This window comes from Schistocerca americana, chromosome 8 (assembly GCF_021461395.2).
Source record: "Schistocerca americana isolate TAMUIC-IGC-003095 chromosome 8, iqSchAmer2.1, whole genome shotgun sequence".
NCBI lineage: Eukaryota > Metazoa > Arthropoda > Insecta > Orthoptera > Acrididae > Schistocerca > Schistocerca americana.
In genome coordinates, this window is record NC_060126.1 from 413,822,231 (window position 1) to 413,845,064 (window position 22,834).

General features: G+C 43.8%; 1 protein-coding gene across 1 annotated transcript in view; it reads right to left on the reverse strand.

The window, feature by feature from the left end:
* LOC124545332 (serine/threonine-protein kinase BRSK2) overlaps positions 1–22,834 on the reverse strand; it is a 204,196-nt gene that overhangs the window by 114,407 nt on the left and 66,955 nt on the right. Inside the window, exons 7-8 of the mRNA XM_047124232.1 lie at positions 16,725–16,924; positions 8,299–8,517 (exon numbers count right to left, since the gene is read on the reverse strand). Of these exons, the coding sequence (XP_046980188.1) occupies positions 8,299–8,517; positions 16,725–16,924 (419 nt within the window). The remainder of the gene's footprint in view (positions 1–8,298; positions 8,518–16,724; positions 16,925–22,834) is intronic.

Consider the following 22,834-nt stretch of genomic DNA (forward strand, 5'->3'; position numbering starts at 1 on the left):
AATCAAATTGATGAGAAAGAGGTAATCATGTAACATTTGCAAATGTTTGCCTTGGCGTCTGATTATGCATAGAGTACTAGAACTGTTCACTTGATGCTGACACACAGAAGACTCCAGGTGTCTTGAAGAGCTCCCAGGTCAAGTTTTGATTAGCAAACACAATGGCGTGGAGGCTGGCTGATGTCCAGGGGCATGGCTCACCTATGGTGCCTTTGTTAGTGGTATTTGGCATGCACAGTGGACACATGCTGGTCTGCATTGTGGCAGTTGCCCACTCTGTAGCCATGGCAACGGCCATGTATGCTATGGGAGTGCACAGTCAGAACTGGGGGCAGAAAATTAGACATCCTGAGCTGAGAACACACTTTTCATCCAGCTTCTAACTCAATGGTGGAGCAGATGGTCAGAACTATCAAGACCCAAATGTTGTGGGTGTCCATCTAGCAAGCTCAGAGCAGAATAAAATTTTCACTCTGCAGCAGAGAGGTCAGAACAGGTTCTTGACTACATACCATTTCACCCCAGTCAGTGGATGCAGTCTAACTGTAATTTTACACAGGCATGAATCATGGACCCTCTTTGACAGTCTGAAACTGAAACAGCAAGCCCAGTGCCTGTGGCAGCATTTGCTGTATTACTGTTGGGCTCCCTAATCTGGTCTCACTTGTTTGGCTGGAGACCAAGTCACCAGCCATATGGGATACCAGCTCCTTGATGCTGTGGCTTTGCATGAGTGGATGCACCACCACGGGAACTAGCTCAGAGCATGACATTCACTCCAGCAGTTCCTATGACAGCAGCCAAGTCAGGAAGCCATGAAGGAAGATCCTACAGTCAATCCTTAACCCCACCCCATATCAACCCAGGCACCATCCTGGCAATTTTCAGACCTAAGCACTTATTAAAAGGAGGAACAATTTAGTGTCATATGATGCAGATTTCTGCTTGGATAACACATAAAAGATTCTAGAGACGTCCTACCCATGCATATTGATCACACAGAGTCAAGGTATCATGTAGCAATTACAAGTAATGCTACTAAGTACTCAAATGTCACAGCCCGACACCCACTCCATGTATTTTATGAAACTGTACATCTCTCTATCCTACTCTATGTAGGGACAAACAAGGGGCTCCTGAGGTCAATGACAGGTGAGTTCATGAAGTGAACACCTAACCAAAAACAAGTCCAGGGAATAGCAGAGTCATCTACAAAAATCCTAAAATGCAGATGCCATGAACTGAGAGCTGTTACCATAAACCAGGGTGGACGGTGCCCCCTTTATTGAAGATGTGATGGGAAGGGCAAGAATAGTAACCATCTGTCCTATATAGGGAAAGCTAGAGAGGGCATCAACAACTAGCAATCACACTGCTCCTCAGAATGATCTGGCAAAACTGACATGCACTCTTTGCCAGGGGCTTGGCTCAAAGAAACTGCATTTTTCAATGTGGCATAACCCTGAGTTTAACTGCTGTGATGGGGCTGATTAAGTGTGGATGCAGGCCTACCAGTTCTGGACAGTGTGTTCTGTGACAGCATCAACACCAGACCAGTAGACATAAACCTTGCTATTGATTTCTTTCTGCATATTCTCCAGTGGGCTACATAAAGGAGCTTTAGTATGCAGGGATGGTGTGTCTGCATTTGACTGCTACTCCATGATTGCAACCACTGTACCGTTTTATCAGGTTTTCAATGGGGGTCAAATGAAAAATACAGGCTTATGATAAGTGATCAGGTGAAACATAGTGCCATAGAAATACATGTAAAATTTGCAGACACCACATGTGATACAATTGCCTCTTTCTAAATTTGTGAATAATTACTTTGTTCTATGTTTAATGTTTCACATGCAAATGCATGGACTGCACTGCACCATTGGTGTATTTGTGGGACTGTAAGGCACCAGTGTCATGATCAGATGCATCAGTGGCAAGTCTTAAGCATTTGTAGGGATGGAACATTTCTAATCAGGTGCTGACCTAAGGCACTTTTTAAGTTGCATGAAAGCCTTCTGGCACACCACTGACCACACAAACTTAACATCATTTTTCACACATTTTTAAGCAAGTGGGAAATCTGAGCCACATCGGGAATAAGTTTCGCATAATAAATGACTTTGCCAAGGAACAACTTAAGTTTTTTGAGATCTTATACTGGGTAAGCTGGTAATTGCATCCATGTAATCCTGAGTGGGTATCACAGCTTCTTTACTTAAGACTTGCCCCAAGTACTTTACACTTGGCTCAAAGAAACTGCATTTTTCAATGTGGCAACAAAGACCATGGGCTGGGATCTGTGAAAACAGTATCTGTTGGTTGTGCATGTGCTGCACATGGCCCATCAATGAGCAAGTAACCTAAATAATTAACACTGTAGGGGATGCCTTGGATGAGTTGCTTAAGATATCTTTTAAATATATCAGTAATGATTGTGATCTCAAATGGCAACCTATTATAAAAATACAGGATGTACATAAAGTTGGGGAACACTTTCAATTATTTATTGCACAAGAACCAAACACTGTACAGATATCATACATATGTCATTTTGAAGAGAAACCCTGGAAGTTTTTTATCATGTATACCACGACAGCATAGTTTGGTAATTTGCCGATAGTCAGCACTACCCACAAAAATGGCAAGTTCAAGTGCAGAGCAAGCTTTCTGTGTGTTGGAGTTTGATAAAAGCAGGTGTGCTGCAGCTGTTCAATGGATGTTTAGAACCAAGTATGGTAAGAAGCCATGAACAAGGAAGGCCACTTTCCACTGGCACAACAAATTTGTTACAATGGGTTGCTTGTGCCCGTCAAAGAGAAGCGGATGTCCCAGTATGAGTGAAGTGAATGTGGAGCAAGTACAAGAGACATTTATAACGAGTCCAAATAAATCGGTGTGTTGTGCATCCTGTGAACTTGAAATGGCTCCAATGACAGTGTGGAGAGTCCTGTGACAGGAGCTGTCTATGAAACAATTCAAATTGGAGCTAGTAAAGGAGCTCAATGATGACAACAGAGACAAGTGTTTTGAGTCTGGTTCGCAATTACAACAACTGCATGAGGATGAGGATGACATTGTTGATCACTTCATTTTTAGCAACGAAGCCACTTTTTGCACTAATGGAAAGTGAGCAGGCATAATTGTCGAATCTGGGGTACAAAGTATCCACACGAATGCATTGAATTTGAGCATAGGTAAACATTTTTTGAGCCTTGTCATGTCAAAAACTGTAGGGGCCATTCTTCTTCTCTGAGAGCAGTGTCACTGGATATTCCTAATTGGACATGTTGCAGCAATGGCTGATGCCTGAAATGCAACTAGACTCTCCGTTCATCTTTCAGCAGGATGGGGCCCCACCCCATTTTGATCGTGAAGTTCGTGGGTACCTGAACATTCTGCATCAGTGGACAGGCCATACTACGGAAGGGGACAGCTGTTTCATGAAATGGCCTCCACGATCACCAGATCCCACTCTGTGTGGCTTTTTTCTGTGGGGACACATTAAAGATCTGGTGTATGCACCACCCTGCCCACGTGATGTAACAGAACTCCAGGAGAGAATACGGGAAGCAACTGCCACAGTCAACGATGCCATGCTGGGACAGGTATGGCAAGAATTCTATTACCGTATTAACGTCTGCTGGGTCACTCATGGTTTGGATATTGAATGCTTGTAAAAAAACTTTCAGAGTTTCTCTCCAAAATGCAATATATTTGACATCTGTACAATGTTTAGTTCTTGTGCAATAAAGACTTGAAAGTTTTCCTGGAATTTATGTACACCTTGCATATGCTGGGGTCATATTAGTCACCACAAATGGTTTTGTCCATTCATCTGCAGGCAGTTGAAAGTAGACACACATTTCTCTTGATGGAACATCCACAGCTGTTATTCATCGTCAGTGATAAAATCCACTACAGTGTAAAATTATTTATTTCTAAAAAGGAAAGCACAGCCCAGTTTTGGACATGTATCCCATCTTCAGGTGCATATTAAAATGTGGGTCCACAAAGCATGCATAGCTGAGTTTGAAATATGTTACAATAATACATCCCTTGTACGTGGCCTACACAGAATATCCTCTTCAGTCCTAGCCCTGCCAGGAAGCCTCTCACAGAGGAGGAAAATGGTCTACATTAAGGGATGCACCACACACAGATTTGCATGAAGATGAAAAGGCAGTCTTTTGAACACAGTGGTGCATAGACACCCATCAGGCCAACAAACACTTTAATAAGAGAGTAATGGTAAAATAACAACCAGATTAGTTCATAAAGCAAAATCATAGCATGTTCTTCCATCAGTTATACTTGGTTCATGCTAATTTATGTTTTTTATATGGAAAATTGGTTCTTCAGTCAGTGTAATAAAATAATGATAGTAAATCATGCACATATTAAGTGGCAGCAGATGAGTAGATTCTTACAGCACACAGTATATATAACTGCTTTTGATTCTTGCTATGTTTCGGCTGAATAACTGTTTAGTGTTAGCATAAGGAATACAAAGCTGTCACAAACAATGATTGGACATCTGCCAAAAGATTTTATATTTTGGCCTACTTAGCATGGACAGATTAATCTGAAGGCCTTCACTGACACTTGATCGCATATTATATAAGGGGCAGTCAAATGGAAATGAACAGGTTGTTGCGAATCACAATCAGCGACAATTATAAATTAAATCTATTAAGGCTTATTCAGCTGGAAAAGCAGCCAGGCTGAAGCTCCCAGAAGCACTGCAACAGTATTTGTATATGATACTGGCCAGTGCCAACGAAGTGGCACCAAGAGACAAATAACGTTACATGACTACATGATTGCTGTGTCCAGACTCAAAACAGTGATCCAAGTAGCTTACACACATCACATGATGATGGAAATACACCAAGTAAGTGGTCAGCCTCTCAGCAGGAGATATAGAATGTTCTAGAAGCTTTCTGTGATGCACAAAAGCAGTATAAATATAGGGGGGGGGGGGGGGGGTCAGGAGTACCCTATAGGCAGTCTAGATCTGCTGAGTTTAATGACGCAAGCTCCATGTCATTCTAAGGCACACATGAGAACTCAGTACGATTTGCCAACCTCGGCTCTGTAGCATTCAGGGAGATAGATTCCAGATCAAAGGGTTCAACTGATAAAATTAATGCAAGGCAGTGCCAGTAGGGCTTTTCAATTATCAAGTTATAGGAATCTTATGAATTCTGCCCTGAATAAATGACCACTCCTCACCGAGTTCCGTATCTTGCACCTTAGCAATAGCTTACTCCTTCTAGAAGTTGGAGTTGCAGAAGCTGTCCATGCCTCCTTCCACTCTTCAAGCAGAACGAACTAGGTAAGACCCCTGAGTATAACACGCGTCAATTTAACTCCCTCTCAGGACATGACAAGGTGGAAAGAAAGGAAACAAATTTCATTATTTCAAAGTTAATTACCATAACTGTTAATATGTTTATCCCACTGTGAGACAAGACAGCCAATGCCTTCACGGAAAAATGTTTGTGGTTGCCTACAGAAATAATTGTACACAGGCATGCACCTCTTTATCTGAAGCAAATTGACAGGACTCCAAAAATATGGAAATCTCATGAGGAGAGATTGGAACTTTTATAGGACGTGAAGGACTTCCCAGTGAAACTTCTGAAGAGTACTTGAAACAATCTTGGCAACATGTGAGCTGAGTTAAATGTTTTTGACACAGAGGCAATAGGTTTTACGGAGTCATCTGAATGGCAATGGGCTAGGACCACCCTCACTCAGCACTTGGACACTTCCATGGTGGATGCTTGCCCAGTTGAAATGTTCCAAGATACAGTGTGGAGTGAAGACTATCCTTAAGCTGCACAAAAGTACACTCACAGGTTTCAGACCAAACAAAGGGAGCACTTTTCTGAAAAACAGATGCAAGGGGTGGGCAATAATAGCTGTTCTGGGAATAAACGTGTGACAGTTTGCCACTTTGCCAAGGAGTGCTTGAAGTTCTCTTAGATTAGACAGATAGGGCTAAACTGTAATAGTGCAAGGGGGAGAGGGGGCCACACCCAGCTGGGCTAGACCCTAACACGCAATGGAAGGCTGGAGAAAGTGAGACTTGGTGAGATTACATTTAGGGTCTATAGAACAGTAAACAAAGAAGGGAGGTTACATAGATGGTCCTCCATCACAGCACCTGACACAATGATATCACCAATGAGGGACAACCATTGCAACTTTTTTTAAAAAACATTGAAAGACGGAAAGTGTGATACTAACCCCAAACATCAGCAACTGATAGTGATAAAAGCCAAAAGGCATATTAATGACAGTCAGCTGGTTTGATGTCTCATCTAACAGAATCTGAAGATAGGCTTTGGCCACATTAGTTTTCAAAAATAATTGACATCAGCCAATTTTGAAGGCAACTCCTCTCGGCAAGGCAGGGGGTAAGTGTCAAATACTGCCTGTGCATTAATAGTGATCTTGAAGTCACCACAGAGCTGGAGCTTAAGGATGGCTTCTTTATGTTCACTAATGGCATAGCACATTCACTTGAGGAAATTAATCTAATTACTTCCAGTGATGTTAAGCAATCCAATTCTGTTTTAACCTAGTTGTGTAAAGCTTCTGACACTGACTGTACCTGAAAAAAGTGAGTGTCAGCAGAGCATTTGAGAATGATGCATGCAGTGAAATTGTTTGCACGATCTAAGCCTGCAGCAAACAGATCCAAAAACTCAGAACACAAGGAATCCAATTTACGACAGGGCACTTGGTCTGACACCAAACGCAATGCATCTGCAATAGAAAAACCAATAGCAGAAAAGGCATTTTAGCCAAACAAAATTTCAGTGCTCATCATTAACCACCAAGTATATAATGAAGCAGACAACTGACTTGTAAACTGTATCAGCTGAGAATAAAAATCTGCTATTTGTTATAGCTCGCCAAACGATGCTCATGTAGGCCTACAGTGGGGACCCTAGTCTGGCATATGTCTGTGAATTGAGTAGGGAGAGGGCGGCCCCTATGTCAACTTTTAGGATTAATGGCTTATCTATGAGGTGGTATCTACAATAAAAAAAGACCCTTATAGGCCTCCATGTCAACCACCTGGAATGATACGAAATGTTGGTGTAGTCACTTCTCAAAAGGGTCCCAGCCCTCCATGGGTTCATTATACGGGGGAGGGGGTGGGGGGGAACAGTGGTGGGTGAACAACCAACAACTGTTCCAATGTGACTGTATGCACCTGCTGGTGTTGCAGAAGTGATTGGAGTAAAGCCTCCTAAGAAGGGCTGAATGCAGAAAAACCACACAATCTGAAACACACGAAAATATGATCCTCGACGTCACCACTAATGCACTAACTAGGAGCACAAGCAAATGCATGGTTGTAAAGGAGGTAAAATTTATTGAGTCATGGAGTGACATCAACATGAATACAATGGCAGAAGTTTACATGTCTCAAACACATTTGACAACTGAGGGCTCAGAGGTTTGTGTATGCCCTTATAAAGATGCTATCCATGTCAAGTGTCACTGGTGTAGTGCTGCACACACACAGCAGACCTGGTGATTGTGAACAGTGACCAGGGCTGAACCTGGTGGCCACCTTGACTAGTTGCCATTGTGCTGTTTGAATGTCAGTGCACACCATACATGCCACTGGCTCAACTTATGTCTGTTGTGGTGGTAGGTATAGTAACCAGCAGGTTACCAAACCAAGAGTGGTATAGATTTTGGCATATTCACACTCATATTTCCATTATTTTATTTTGATTCCAACTTGTCTTACACTCTCTCTGACATTTCGAACTTCTCAGGTCTTAGGATCTCATTTATAGGTAACATTTCATTGTTTCCTGCAGTGCTGTAAACTGTTTCACCAAACCGAAGGTCCTGTAAGTTAATGAATCGCCTTGTTCACATCAACCAGCTTTTACACAGAATTTTTTGACTGCAAGTAATTTTTAAACGGTCTTGTTTTATACATGCATTTGAACCTAGTGGGTATTAAGATGGCAAACTAATGATAATCTGAGGTCAGATAAAGTATATTAAATAAAATCAGTAAAATATGAGTAATGTGATTAGCAATAAAACTGGTCATCAATAATTAAAACACAAGGAGAGTATCACATAAAGTAGGTTGTGTAGTAAATTCTGATGATAAAAATAATATTGGTTCCACAAAATGTTTCACTGCTTAGCCAACTCTGATTTTTGTTGCATTTGTTGCTGGGCTGTCTGCATTTCTGTATCATTACATACTTTTTCTTTCGAGTGTGTATTGGTAACTACGTGAGCTAGACTCACCCAAATTGCTGGCGACGAGGAGTAAGCGGTGAACCTTCACTTATCTGCCCAAACTGGTAATTAGCAGTACCATTAACTTTGCAAGTATCTATTCTTTTCCTGGGAGGATCACTTGATTCTGAGCGCACTCTGACAATTGCTTCTGTGTCATCTTCAAATGCTGGGCGACGGCGCTTCCTCTCCAGAAGTAAAAAGTAGATAACTTTTTCAGTATTGTGGCTGTTTTGAAGAGAAAAGTTGTAAATATCATGATGCACTTTGACATAGTTATAGTGTGTCATGCATAACAGTTAAACACTCAGTGCTGCTAAGCAAAACTCACACACACACACACACACACATTCACACACACATTTAAAATTATTTCTGTGACACATGTTCTAGTCATATTTGTTTGGTAGTATTAACAGAAAATACTTCAAGTTAAGCAATGTAGTAAAAATAGAAACCCATAACAACATTTCAGTTCAGGGGTATTACAGAATGAAAATAAACATTATGCAGTCCACATATATTATCTGACACCAGATTTAGTGTTAGATTTAGATAAAATGAGCATTGGTTCTCAGACCAATTTAAGAGAAAATCCTGTAATTGCTACGAATATATAAGGAACAGCCAAATGAAAAAGTATGAAATATTGTAAGAACCAAACTGGCTGAAATTTGCATGTGCCGGTTTGGGATAATGTAGTGAGACATCTAGGGACATGAATACAGTGACATCAACTCCTAAAAAAAATTTTAAGGTGTGACCTGAGTAGGCAAGGTGATGCTCACTGTCTTTTTCAACATCTGAAGTCTGACACTCATTGAATTTCTCAAGCACAGAAAACCATTAACAGTGACGTGTGGAAGTCCATAGCCTATGCAAGTCCATCAAGAGCAAACGGCCCGGTCTGCTCACTGAGGGAGTGACTCTACTCCACAACAACATGTGCCCATGTGTCTCCAAGATCAAACAAAGCATAATGGCAAAGTTTAGGTGAGAACAGCTTGAGTGTCCACCCTACAGCCTGGACATATTGCCTTGTGACTTAGATGTGTATTGTCTGCTAAACAATGCCTCATAGGGAAACTTTTCAAATTGGAAGGTGGACTGAAGGACAGTGGAGGACTGGCTTCTCTTATAGTTACAGGAATTCTGGAAAATGGTGATCCTTTATCTCATGAAACAGTGGTGTAGTTGTGCTTGAGCCTTTGATGATTACTTTTGAATAAAAACTTCAATTGTACCCAGAGTCCTCTTCTGAACACCCCACATAGAAATACTGCAGACAGTGGGAGCATTGCCCATGGAAGGCAAGGTTTTGGGTTTTAGTCCCAGTCTGACACATTTTAATCCGGCTTGAAGTTTTAAATCAGAGTCCTTTCCACTGCAGAGTGACAGATTCACTCTGGGAACAGCATGATAGGTTCCATTCCATTTTATTTCTCCACAGTATCCTTTCTTTCAGGAGCATTAGCCAACTTGAGTATGCAGGTGAGCTTTGTTAAATTTAGAAAGAAAGAGAGAGATGCTGGTAAAATTGTAATTGTGAGGATAGGTTGTAGGTCACGCACAGATACTTGGCCAGTAATAATAATAACCACGAAATTCAAAGTTCCCAGTCAAGGACACAGTTTCAGTCACGCAGCTAGTTCAAGACATACAACACTTATAGTACTGTTTCTTCCACTGATGATCCATATCCTTATCCACTACTGCTATGGTAGTTCTGGTTGGGGACCATCATCTTTATCACACACACTTGGGCATATGAATCATGCCCGGTGCACAAACTCGAGTAACCAGGCATCTGCTACATTTAAATGCCTTCGCAGCTGCCACAACACATCTCAGAATATCTGTCTGAGTCTGTTGTGACACATATCATATATAAAAATTTGACATGACAGTCAACAGGTGTATTTCACGACACAAGTATGGGAAAAACTTTCACAGGTGAAACAAATGGTTCCAAAAAGCAAAACTGACATAGTAGTCCTGAACAACATGGTGAGCAGCTTTGTATGCAAAGACAGTGGGCAAATGGTGCACTGCACATGAAGAAATGTCTGAGTAGCTCGCGATGTCTGTAGAAGCAGTTGGTCATAGTTTTGTCCAAAGACAGTGGTGCTAAGTGGGTGTCGGTGTAAGCATAATGTGCCGCAGATTTGTGTTGGGTATGGTGGTGCCACTCTTTGACAGCAGGGCCTGGTGATCAACATCCCAGTGGAATCAGCAAACCTTTTTGGCATGCCACTCTAAGTTCCTTAGCTGCACTGGGCCCTCCATGGTTGTGGAGGAAGAGAGCTGACTGGTTGTGAGTGCAGCTGGTAACAGATGCTCCCCAGAAAGGTGAGGCAGGACAGCAATGTCTCTCCAGATGTTGTGTAAACTTGACTCTGCATGCAATTCTGCAATGAAAAAACTGAGTATTTTTACACAGAGTAGTAAATGTCTGACAGTGTTTCAACCTGGCTGGAAGCCAACGAATACACACTTAGTCAGGCACTGTTTGAGGGATCTTCATCAATTAAATGCAGTATTTAGTATTCCTGCCAGCGGATGTCCCAATGGAGGCAGATGAACTGGAATGGGTAGAACAGCAGAACATGCCATTGAGGACGCATGCATTACGTCAAATGGGCAGACACACTGACATCAGTGTTTACTTGTGGGTGGCATTAAGCAGAGCAGGCCAGTCATCTTGCAGAGTTAGACTGCTGCAGACCTAGCATAGCACTCATGCTGACGGTTGTCATGTGATCAACCATTAGCAACACATGCTGTGTGACTATTGCGCATGTATCTGCCTGGGTACATGCACTCCACTGTCCGTTGTTCCATTCACAGGGTTCTGTTCCTCTGTTGCTATCAATTTACCGTCACCTTGAAGTATTACACCGACCATGTTGAGTAGTGGACTGTCATGGTTTCTGCAGGTACCAAAGTGACAATGAAGGATGTTTTTCTGTGTGATGCCCCTTCTTCTGTCTTTTTTTGTTCACCCATTTTCATAGTGCTCATTTGGGACAAGCATGGATGCAGCATTTCTGCAATGCTGGCAGAAACAGTTGTGTCTACAGAAGGGGCAGCAGCTGCAATAGCAACAGGAGTGAGCAGATGCAGTTACTGACAACCCAGAATGTGTCGGACTTGCTTCATTGCTTCATGCCCTTGCCTTACTGCAGAGAGAGGGAGGGTGGGGGGGGGGGCACCCACATGTGGGGCACCCACATGTGGGGCAGTTCTCTTCTCTGCCCTCAATGACATTTGCCAGTATCAATGAGTCTATGGAAAGATGGGAGCAGTCTCTGCACCACTTCCTGAAGTTGTCCAAAATTTAAAGCCCACCATTGAGCCTGAGAAGTTTTTCTTTGACAAGCTTTGTCAGTTGCTTATACAAATTTTGGCCTTCAAACCCATGTGGTAGCAGCATGGTTGAAGTTCAGCTAGCATCATAAAGTATCCTGGGTGGTTGTGGGCAGCCTGGCTCGTAGATTTGCAAGACCTCCCACACAAGTGTCATTTTGAGTATTCCACTTACACTGCCTCCTATGCAGACTCACTAATTTGTGATGTGATTGTCAGATTAGCTTCTGATCATGAGGTTCAGACCAGGGTGTTGAGCTTTTCCAGGACTTTTTAGGTGAATTGCCCAAATTGTGGAACTGTATGAGCTTATGATGGCAGCAAGGGACACCCTTTCTGATAACTGGCAGGTGGCTCAAATCGGTGTGTATAGTAAACAGTGCCAAGTGCCCTGCATGAAACCCCAGGCAACCTCACCTCCCACCAAGCTGCCTTGTGTTTCTGCTGTTGATGTTGCAAGCGCAGAGACATCACTGTATCCCCATTCTCACCTGTGGCATAGTCAGCATGTGCGTGCCACTTACAGCATCATCAATCCAACCAGCAGAACTATTGGTGTCCTTGACATCGTTCCCTCTCCACTCATTGGGCTAGCTGGGATTCCTGTCCTGACTGCCATTTGTTGTATGTCCACCATGATTGCTGACATATGGAGGACAAATGAAGGGTATAATGGTGAATAGGCCATTTGGCAATTGTTTTTGACAGTCAATGGACTATGAGTCAGTCATCAGATACCCCAGAGTCTTCACTGGACTCTGGTACTGCTTCCAGTTCCCTGTGCTTATTGCCCCAGTGTATTTTGCTGATGTTGAAAGTGGCTGGGTGGCCGGTCAAATTTTAAAGAGATACAGGAACATCGGCCAATCTCATTCATTTGGATACATATAGGATACTGGAGAGTCTGGAGTTGCAACGGATGCTCTGTCAGATACAGATGCTCTGTCAGATTGTGTTTCATAGTAAATAGTACCTTCCCCTGCGAAGTCAATTCTCTGTCTTCACGTGTTACAAGAATGTGGAATGGCAACTTACATTGTTAGTGGGCAAGTTGCCATTGGCACAAAATATCTTTGGACATGATGCTTTTTCTGGTTTCTGTTTTCAGATCAAAAACAAACTGCATTTAGTGTCTCAATCCATTCCTTTTCATTATTTAGGCTTTCTGCAGTCGTGCAGCCCATTGTTTGAGAATACTTTGGGCTAGGCAGAAAATTCAAGGCACATTTCTCTTAAGCCATTAGTGGTCCCAAAATTCTGTTGCCCCCATCCCATTCCTTTCCCCATGAATGGCTAGGTACAGACTGAGTTGGAGTGATGGTAGGATTACGATATCATTTCTTCTATTTTGTTGAGTCAGTGGGCCACTCCTTCGGTGATAATTGAGAAGCTCAACAGCTTCATGTGTCTTTGTGCCAATTTTAAACAGATGGTCAATGTATAAAGTGTTGCAGATTCATTTCCCATTGATCAGCAGGCAGAATTATTGGCAAAGTTGTCGGGAGGCCAGTATCTTTCCCACATTGATTTGCATGATGCTTACATGCAGTTGTCATTAGACATGGTTTCCAGGACTTCCCTGGTCCTCAACAATCCTTGTGGCCTATACCAGTTTCATTGCTAGCATTTTGGAATTTCTCCTGCACTGGCAATTTATGAATGATATTTTTGTAGCAGTTGATTCAAGACATTCCCAATTGGGTCAGTTACCTTGATGGGTCTTGGGTAATGCATCACTTGTGAGGAGCATTTATGAAATCTTCAGTCAGGTTTCCAATGCCTCCTGGATAATGGTCTTCACTGCAAGCTGAAAAGTGCAGTTCTTTCTCCCTGAAACTGCATTTTTTTTGGGTGATTCACTTAGCAGATGTGGTCTCCACCACACATCAAGGCCACTGTCAGTCCACTAGCACTCAAGAATCTGAAGAAGCTCCAGTCTGTTTTTAGTAAGACTGTGTATTATGTCCTGTTCATTCACAGGCTGTGCACCATCTGCCAGCCATCCTTTCTAATGGCTCAACCAGAACATGGATGGCACCGAACAGCTCATTGCTTACACTTCAAAGACACTTTCCACTGTGTAACAGAACAGTTCACAAGAGGAAAATCAGCTGCTGGCTGTTATTTTTGGGGTAAAAAAGTTCTACATCTTCCTATATGGGATGTGGTTCATGATCATCACTGACCACAAGCTGTTGGTTTCCTCATTTGTTCCTCACTTCAAGTTGCCAGATAGGACTGCCCACCAGTTGCAGTGGTGTGCCCTCTTTCTGAGTAACTATTCTTATGACATTCATTACCACTCCACAGCCCAGTGTACCAATGCTGACGCACTCTCACAACTACCAGTGGGGCCAAATTTGGAGTTTGACCAGCAGGAGGCTCTCATGTTCATGTTGGATGACACTTTGCAGCAAACCCTGCTGGATTTTCTGTTGACAGCATGAGAGGCCACGATCACCATAGCTGCTGACCTGCATTTTTGGAAAATCATTTCAGAAGTCCAGATGGGCTGGCAGGTGTGTGTCTCATGGATATGGATCCCATGTGGCACACATTTTTCTCCTCTGTGCTTGTCTCAACATTATCCAGAGTGTCCTCATGCTTGCCACAGAGGAGTAATGCTATCAAGCGGTTGTCCTACCAGTGTTGCATCCTTGCATTCTCCAGTTGCTCCATGCCTCACACTGGGGTATGACCCATATGATGGCATTGGCACAATGTCATTTATGTTTGCTGGTGATCAATCATGATATCAAACTCGTTGTATGACTTGCACAGCTTGTGCTCAGAACTAGGCCATTCCATCATGTTTGTTCTCTCCTTGGCTGGTCAAAGATTATCCTTGGGGCAGGGTGCATGTTGATTTTGTAGGTTCATTTTTGAGCAGTATGTGGTAGTTGGTGGTCAATAGATTGTCATATCTCCCGTACACAGCCAAGCTGACATTCATATCATTGACAGCTACTGTAATGCACTGTCAATTATTTTAGCCACTGAGGGATCCTCTAGGACCATCACATCTGGTAATGATAGGCAGTTTGTGTCATGGGAGTTTGAAGACTTTTATATTAACAATGATATTCAGCATCAGACTATCACCATGTTTCATCTAGCTTCTAATGTGGAGGTGGAGCATTTTGTGTATACATTCAAGACTCAGATGAAAAAGTGCTTGTCTGCTTCTTACCGCAATGATGCATTGTTGTGTTTTTTGGCTATGTACCAGGTGACATCAGTCAGCGGTGCAGTCCAATGGAATATTTGCATGACACCTACCAAGGGGCCTCATGGATTTGTTGTGTCAGGAGTCACAGGCCATGGACCACCACGGCCTGCTGCAGTTTCCTCCTTGGGCTGCTGTTTGGGCCCAATCCTTCTGCTGGCAGCTAGGGTGGCAATTGGGTGTCTCAGTAGGTCACAAAAGTCAGCAGTTGTTTGTGGTGGATGTCAATAGGGAGGAGCTGACTCATCATGGCATCACTTGCACTGATGCCCTATTGGAGCATCACCCCTGGGCCTGCCTTTCAGTTGGCTGAATGACAGTGTTGATCATAACATTATTCGCAGAATGGGCTCCCGCTTGCAGCAGCATGACTCACCATTGCCACCTCCTTCCATGCCCTCCACCTTCCTCCCATCAATTGCGCCCTTGGCCCCCACTGTGGCTCAAACCTACACCTGTCATTATGGAGCCCACAGATTTCGGTCCAACCCCTCCCCTTCTGCCTCCTTTCCTCATTTGTTGATGGAAGTGGCCTCATCCTCACTGCTACTGATGTACCTGTCATTGACACAGCCTCTGTATCCTTCCACCCTTCTGGTAGAGCTGGTAGCATCAGTGTTGCCTCCATTGGTGGTTGGTCTACTGCCAGGTTCTCCAGCACTCTCTTTGGTTCTGTGCCAGAGGCCACTACCCAAGCCTGGCCATTTCAGACTTATGTGACCTTTTTAAAGGAGAGGGATTTGGTACATTCACCAATGAATAACCTGATGAAGGCAGATTAATTGGCATGGGTAGAACAGTGGAGTAGTTCAGAAACCTGCCATGGAGGGTACATTTGTCATGTCATATGGGCAGACCCGATGTTGTCAGTGTTCACTTGTCAGCAGCAGTAAATGGAATAGGCCATTGCTCCTGCAGAGTTAGACCACCACAGACCTAGCCTAGCACATGTACTGGGAGTTCTTGTGTGCTCAGTTGTTAGTTGCCTGTGCCAGCCACATGCTGGGTGATTGTTATTCATCTATCTCCTTGAATATGGGCACTCTGCTTCCTGCAGTTGAAGTCACATGGTGAGTTAGTTCCATTCACAGGGCTGTGTTCCCCAGTTGTTACATTATCACTGTCTGCCTAAAGTACCATGATGACCATGTCAAACAGCGGCATTGTCACACCTTCTGCAGATACTAAAACGTATGTCCTCTTGAAGTTGTGCAGCACTTCTTTAGAACACCATAGTTGATCCTGTTGCCAGTGTAAGTTCATTTGTCTTGTAACCACTGAACAAAAGTGGCAAACAGGACATGTGATGAGTTCATATAGGTGACAAAAATCATCTGTATGTAGCTGATGCATAACACTTTCATTATCTTTGGCTTTGACATTTACTAAGATCATGTTTGTGTACTCCGCAAACTTATATTCAGTCATGTTTTTGAGTCACATGTGTATGTGAAAGAGGCCATGTACTGTTCAGTTTCATACAATAGGAACTTATTGCATTGTAATGACATAACCTCACACTTTATGATGTGGTTACAATACCAATACAAGGTTAACTGCTCTTGCACATAGCATTTGTATTATATTTGTTCCTCTGGCTTCGAAATGGAATGCAGCCAACTCATACTTTTTCTTTATTTCCTGAGTTTTCAGCTAGTCTGTGCATATGATTAAGTTTTTCTTATTAAGAGATTTTATTAAATTTACAAATAAAGAAAAACATATAGAATATCATTCACAGAATTATTACTGGCATTAAAAAAATTACAGAGAGAAATATTTTTTCAGATGAAATCATCTGACCCTAAACTACAGTTAATGTAAAGAAATACATAATACTTACTTTGGGCTCAATAATTCTTGAATTAGTTTTTCTCGATCTTTGAAACAACCGAGACTAGAGATGGCCTGAAGCACATCTGGATCCATGGCATCAATGGAAGGTATAATGTGTGTCTGGACAACCTCCATCATTGGCAGTTCCAACTCTAATTCGCCCTTTCCACCAGCCGTCACCCAGGGATGTCTGTTTATGTCTGCCAGCTAAAATCCATAAAAACCAAGTAAATTATCTGTGTTGGGTAACATGTAATTTATAGTAAAAAAAATGTATTGATACTGACAGTGATTCGTGTTACAGATATCTGCTGTAAAATGTTAAGAGAATGATAATGCAGCATGAGGGAACAGATCATAGGTATAACTAGGATTTGATTTCGGGAGAGGTTTTCAACAGATGGACATCATAATGGACTTGTAATAGAGCACAAAATGACACTATATGTGTGTATTTATACATAAAATTTAAAAAGTTACTGTGAAACATTTAGCTAATAAATATAATGTTCATCACAAAAATCAGTCAGTAAAAATACTATTGTCAGTGACATCTCTGTGGTGATGTGCTTTTGTATGGCAGTAAATGTTGTTCAGAAATGGCAGTGAGCATTCATGCATAAATTTCAACAATCAATGTCTTTCTAACAATTGGTATCATTTCAAACAATAATGAGTTAGTAAGCGAGGGAAGCAGGGAAGTAGATGGAAAAGAATTTCCACCTTGTTCATGAGAGAAAGGAAGTTGCCATGACCTTTTAAAGGAAACATCTCAGCAGTTACCTAGAGTGAACTGGGAAACCACGGAAAAGCCAAATCTGGATGGTGGACTCTTGGGTTAAACTGGCTGTTGTAATGGTTTTCCAGTGTTATTAATGTGGTAGTACATTGCTGCTTTATAGTAACCATTACTGTGAAGTGCAATGATGTGCACACAGTAGCATTTGTGAAAACCTCACACAGAATGGCCTACATACAGAGTTTATGTGTAGCACAAACAATACTGTACCTGCCTCAGTCTATGTGTTTATCTGTCTTTATGTTTATGTTATGTCTGAGGGTGTAATGTTTGTGCATGTAAGCAGCAGCACAGTATTCCCATCACCTTGTGTCTTCTCCACTGATGTGCTGGCTGCTGCTATGGCACAGAAGCGGCGGGATCAGTGGAGGTAGACAGTGCTCCCAATACACCCACTGCCCACCTCCACTGAGCCTGTCGCCTCTGAGAGCTCGATGGCTGCGAGTCTAGTGCTTTAGTAGAAATGACAAATGAAAAATATAATATTCTGTGAAAGCACAGAACTGGAAAATTTATATTCAAGTGTGTTACTTATTGTTATAACGTCAAGTTGAACACATATATTTCAAAACGACACAAAACATATAAGTTACTGAGCAAGTTGACAAAGCAACAGATTTGAACACGGTCACATTTGAATGAGCACTGAGTACGAGTCTAGCAGCCGCTGGCTGGCTGGCCGCTTAGGTGGCGCAGCTGCTGCATGGCTGGCAGACAGCGCCGCATATAGAGGATGCGCGTAATTGTGCGGTCACACTTTGAATGATAGGCGAGTCACAACACTTTTCCCCCTTTGAAATTTTTTCACAGGTCTTGATTGAGGTGGCCTGTAGTTTGCTAACATCCATAGGCATTGTGTGACTGGCCGTAAAGTCTCGAGGAGGCGGCTTGCCGTGTGGACGGAAGTGTCCCCGATGATAACGGGTCGAGATGACTGGAGACGTAGGGGTCGAATCTGCTAGGGCCCCTGTGCCAATCTGCCCGTTGCGGCAAGTCCGGTTGATATAACAGGAGACATGGGTGATGTGTCGGCATCCGTAGGAGAAGGAGGCAAGTAGATTGGGTCCGACAGATGATGGTCATCCGGTTCCTGCATGGGCACGTCTCCTGGAGGCGTCCGTTCTTGTACTGGCACCGAGATGACGCTGAGAGGGCTGTGTTGTGAGTAATGACAGATGCCAAGATCCTGAGCGTCAGGTAAAGCTGAAGGTGGTGTAGCGGCATTCGGAACAGGTGTCCCCAGCACACGAGGCTGAAGCTGGTCTGAATGACGCACTGCAACACCCGTGTCCGTTTGGATTTCATACAGGTGTCGTAAGATGCGGCCCGGACTCCATTTTGGCCGCCTTATCCCCATACCCAGACCAGGTCATCGGCGGTGAACCGGCCAAGTGAAGGCACCCGGGGCCATGAGGTGGAAGGCCGTAGAAGATGAAGTAGCGTGCGGGGCTGTCAGCCATGTAAGAGCTCAGCCGGGCTGTGGTCGCCCATGGGGGTGAAATGGTAAGAAGCCAGAAACTGGAGAAGCTCATCATCAGCAGCAGAAGAAGTCAGGAGCTTCTGCATCTGAGCCTTAAATGTGCAGACCAGCCATTCAACCTCACCGTTTGATTGTGGATGGAACGGAGGGGCCGTGACATGCATAACGCCGTGACGAGCACAAAACTCTGCAAATTCTGAAGAGGCAAATTGCGGACCATTATCAGTAACAAGAGTAGAGGGAAGGCCTTCCAAAGAAAAAAGGCGGGCGAGAGCACTTGTGGTTGCCGCGGTGGTAGGCGACGTGCAACGGACAATGAAAGGAAAGTTAGAGTAGGCGTCAATTACGAGGAGCCAATAAGTACCTAAAAAAGGTCCCGCACAGTCGGCATCAATGCACTCCCAGGGCATCTCAGGCGAAGGCCACGATGACAAAGATGACTTCGGGGTGGCGGCCTGTGACGCACAAAGGCTGCAGGCAGCGACCATGTGTGCTATTTCAGAATCGATGATAGGCCAGTACACATGACAGGGCACCAGAGATTTTGTGCGAGACACACCCCAGTGGCCTTGGTGAAGGAGGCGCAAGACCGAAGCATGCTAAGATGCAGGTACCACAACACGTGGCGAAGCATTGTCGATGGAAAGGAGGATAACACCATCCCTAGCCGTGAGGCGGTAGCGCAAAGTGTAGTAGTTCCGCAACTGGTCAGAAGTCTTTGCGGACGGACGATCTGGCCAACACTTCTGAATACAGTGTAAAACCCAGGAGAGGGTAGGATCAGAACCCGTAGCTGCCACCAGCTAGTTCCCTGTGATGGGGAATCCGTCCACAACCCGCTGCTTGGCAACATCTAGATGGAAACACAAAAGTTCATCCTTATCGAATGCCAGATCAGGACCCATGGGAAGGTGAGACAGCGCATCAGTACATTCACATGTTGAGCCATCGGCCAGAAATGAATCTCATAATTGAAATGAGACAAGTAAAGAGACCAACGCTGGAGGAGGTGTGCAGCCTTGTCAGGAAGTGACGATGATGGATGAAACAAGGAAACAACCGGTTTGTGATCCATAACAAGATGAAATTTGGATCCATAGAGAAAAACACCAAACTTATGAAGAGCATAAATAATGGCCAAAGCTTCTTTTTCAATTTGAGAATACTTTTGTTGGGCGTCCGTGAGCATTTTGGAGGCATAAGCAATGGGTTGTTTAGAGCCGTCTGAAAAACGGTGCGCAAGGACTGCTTCGACCCCGTATTGAGAGGTGTCCATGGCAAGAACAAGATGTTGGGCAGGTCAATAAGTAGCCAGGCACGGGGCCTGTTTCAGCATAGTCTCCAGTTTCTGGAAAGCCGCATCACATGACACTGACCAGTGAAAAGGCACGTTTTTATGCAACAGGCGATGCAATGGCTGAACCACCGAAGCAGCAGATGGTAAGAACTTGTGATAGTATGCTATTTTCCCCAAGAAGGCCTGCAGTTCCTTAACAGATGTAGGGCGAGGAAGATCATAGATCGCAGCGACAGTTTGATGAAGTGGACGAATACCATCCTGAGAGAGTTGAAACCCCAAGTACGTGATAGATGCCCAAAAAAATTGTGATTTCTGAAGATTACACTTAAGACCGGCAGTCTGTAAGACATGAAAAAGTGTGCGGAGGTTCTGAAGATGTTCTTCAGTGGTGGAGCCAGTGACAACTATGTTGTCCATGTAATTTATACACCCAGGGAAAGGGAGCAATAATTGTTCCAAGAATCGCTGAAAGAGAGCAGGGGCGCTGGCAACCCCGAATGGCAATTGTTGGTATTGATAGAGGCTGAAAGGTGTGTTAAGGACCAGAAACTGCCGGGAAGCAATGTCGGGAGGAAGTTGATGATAAGCTTCTGACAGGTCAATTTCAGAAAAATACTGGCCTCACACAAGTTTAGTGAACAATTCTTCAGGTCGGGGCATAGGGTAAGTGTCGATGAGGCATTGCGCATTTACTGTGGATTTAAAATCGCCACAGAGACGAATATCACCATTGGGCTTAGCAACAACAATGACAGGAGAGGACCACTCACTGTAAATGTCAGGAAGCAAGAACCCTGAAGTAGTGAGACGATCCAACTCCCATTTTACCCTATCATGAAGGGACACAGCAATAGGCCGAGCCTGAAAAAACTTAGGCCGAGCAGTGGGTTTGAGCGTGATATGAGCTTCGAAGTCTTTTGCACGGCATAACCCAGGAGAAAAAAGGGACGAAAATGTCGTCAATAAGGAATCCAATTGGGCATAAGGAATAGCATCAGAGACGATATTGACAGAGTCGTCTATTGAGAACCCAAAAATGCGAAAGGCATTGAAACCAAAAAGATTCTCTGCATTACTCTGGTCGACCACAAATATGGAAACAGTGCAAACGACTGATTTGTAAGATACCTCAGTATTAAATTGTCCCAAGAGAGAAATCTTCTGTTTATTGTACGTCCGTAATTGCTGAGTGACATGTGATAGGAGTGGAGAACCCAACTGAAGATACGTCTGAGAATTAATTATAGTGGCAGCAGAACCGGTATCCACTTGCATGCGAACATCTCGACCAAGGATTTGGACAATGAGGAATAACTTTCCTGAAAGGGAAGAAGTGCAATTGACAGACAACACAGAATCAGAATCAGTGTCATGTTAATGAACATCATGTATGCTGTCGGATTTGCAAACGGAAGACACATGACCTTTCTTTTGCAGTTGTGACACACAGCCCAATGTTGGGGACAATCCTCGCGTGAATGTTTCGTAAAACACCACGGACATGAAGGAAGTTGCTGGGGGTTTTGCTGCAGTTTCTTAGAGGGTTGTTTATGGTTAGGCCATGGCTGCGTGTGGGAGCGTACTGCGGCCACGTCAGCTGGCAGGGACGCACCGCACGCGTCGTCAACAGGGCACAGAGGTTGTATTTCCCCAACGTCACCCCACGCCTCTATTTGCGCCCTAGCAGCGTGAGAAATTTCAAAAGACTGCACGATGGATAGGACTTAATCTAGAGTCGGATTTGCCAACTGAAGGGCAAGTTGCCAAACATCTTTGTCGGGCGCTGACCGGATAATAGCATCCCGTACCATGGAATCGGTATAGGATTCTTTGTGAACGTCAGTAACAAATTGACACTTTCGACTGAGGCCGTGAAGTTCAGCAGCCCAAGTGAGATAGGATTGAAGCGGTTGTTTCTGACAATGATAAAAGGCAACATGAGAGGCTACCACATGCATTTGCTTCTGAAAATAGACAGACAGAAGTGAGCACATTTCGGCAAAGGACAAAGATGCAGGATCTTTCAAAGGAACCAATTGCGACAACAACTGATACATTTGTGGCGAAATCCAGGAAAGGAACAGAGACCTACATGTTTGTTCATCCGTGGCATGAAATGCCAAGAAGTGCTGTCGAAGACGTTTTTCATAATCAGACCAGTCTTCCACTGTCTTGACGTAAAGAGGAAAAGGAGGTATAGCCAACGACAAGAAACGCCCCGCATTTGATGCCGCGACAAAATCGCGAATCGCCGGTGTGAGAAGCGTTTGCTGTTCAATGAGACCTTGCAATAGTTGCTCAACAGTAGCCATGGAAACCTGTGGGTCAACGGTGAAAAGGAAAAATCCACTACCTCGTCGCCAACTGTTATAACATCAAGTTGAACACATATATTTCAAAATGACACAACACATATCAGTCACTGAGCAAGTCGACAAAGCAAGACATGTGAACACGGTCACATTCGAATGAGCACTGAGTCCAAATCTAGCGGCCACTGGCTGGCTGGCCACTCAGGTGGCGCACCTGCTGCATGGC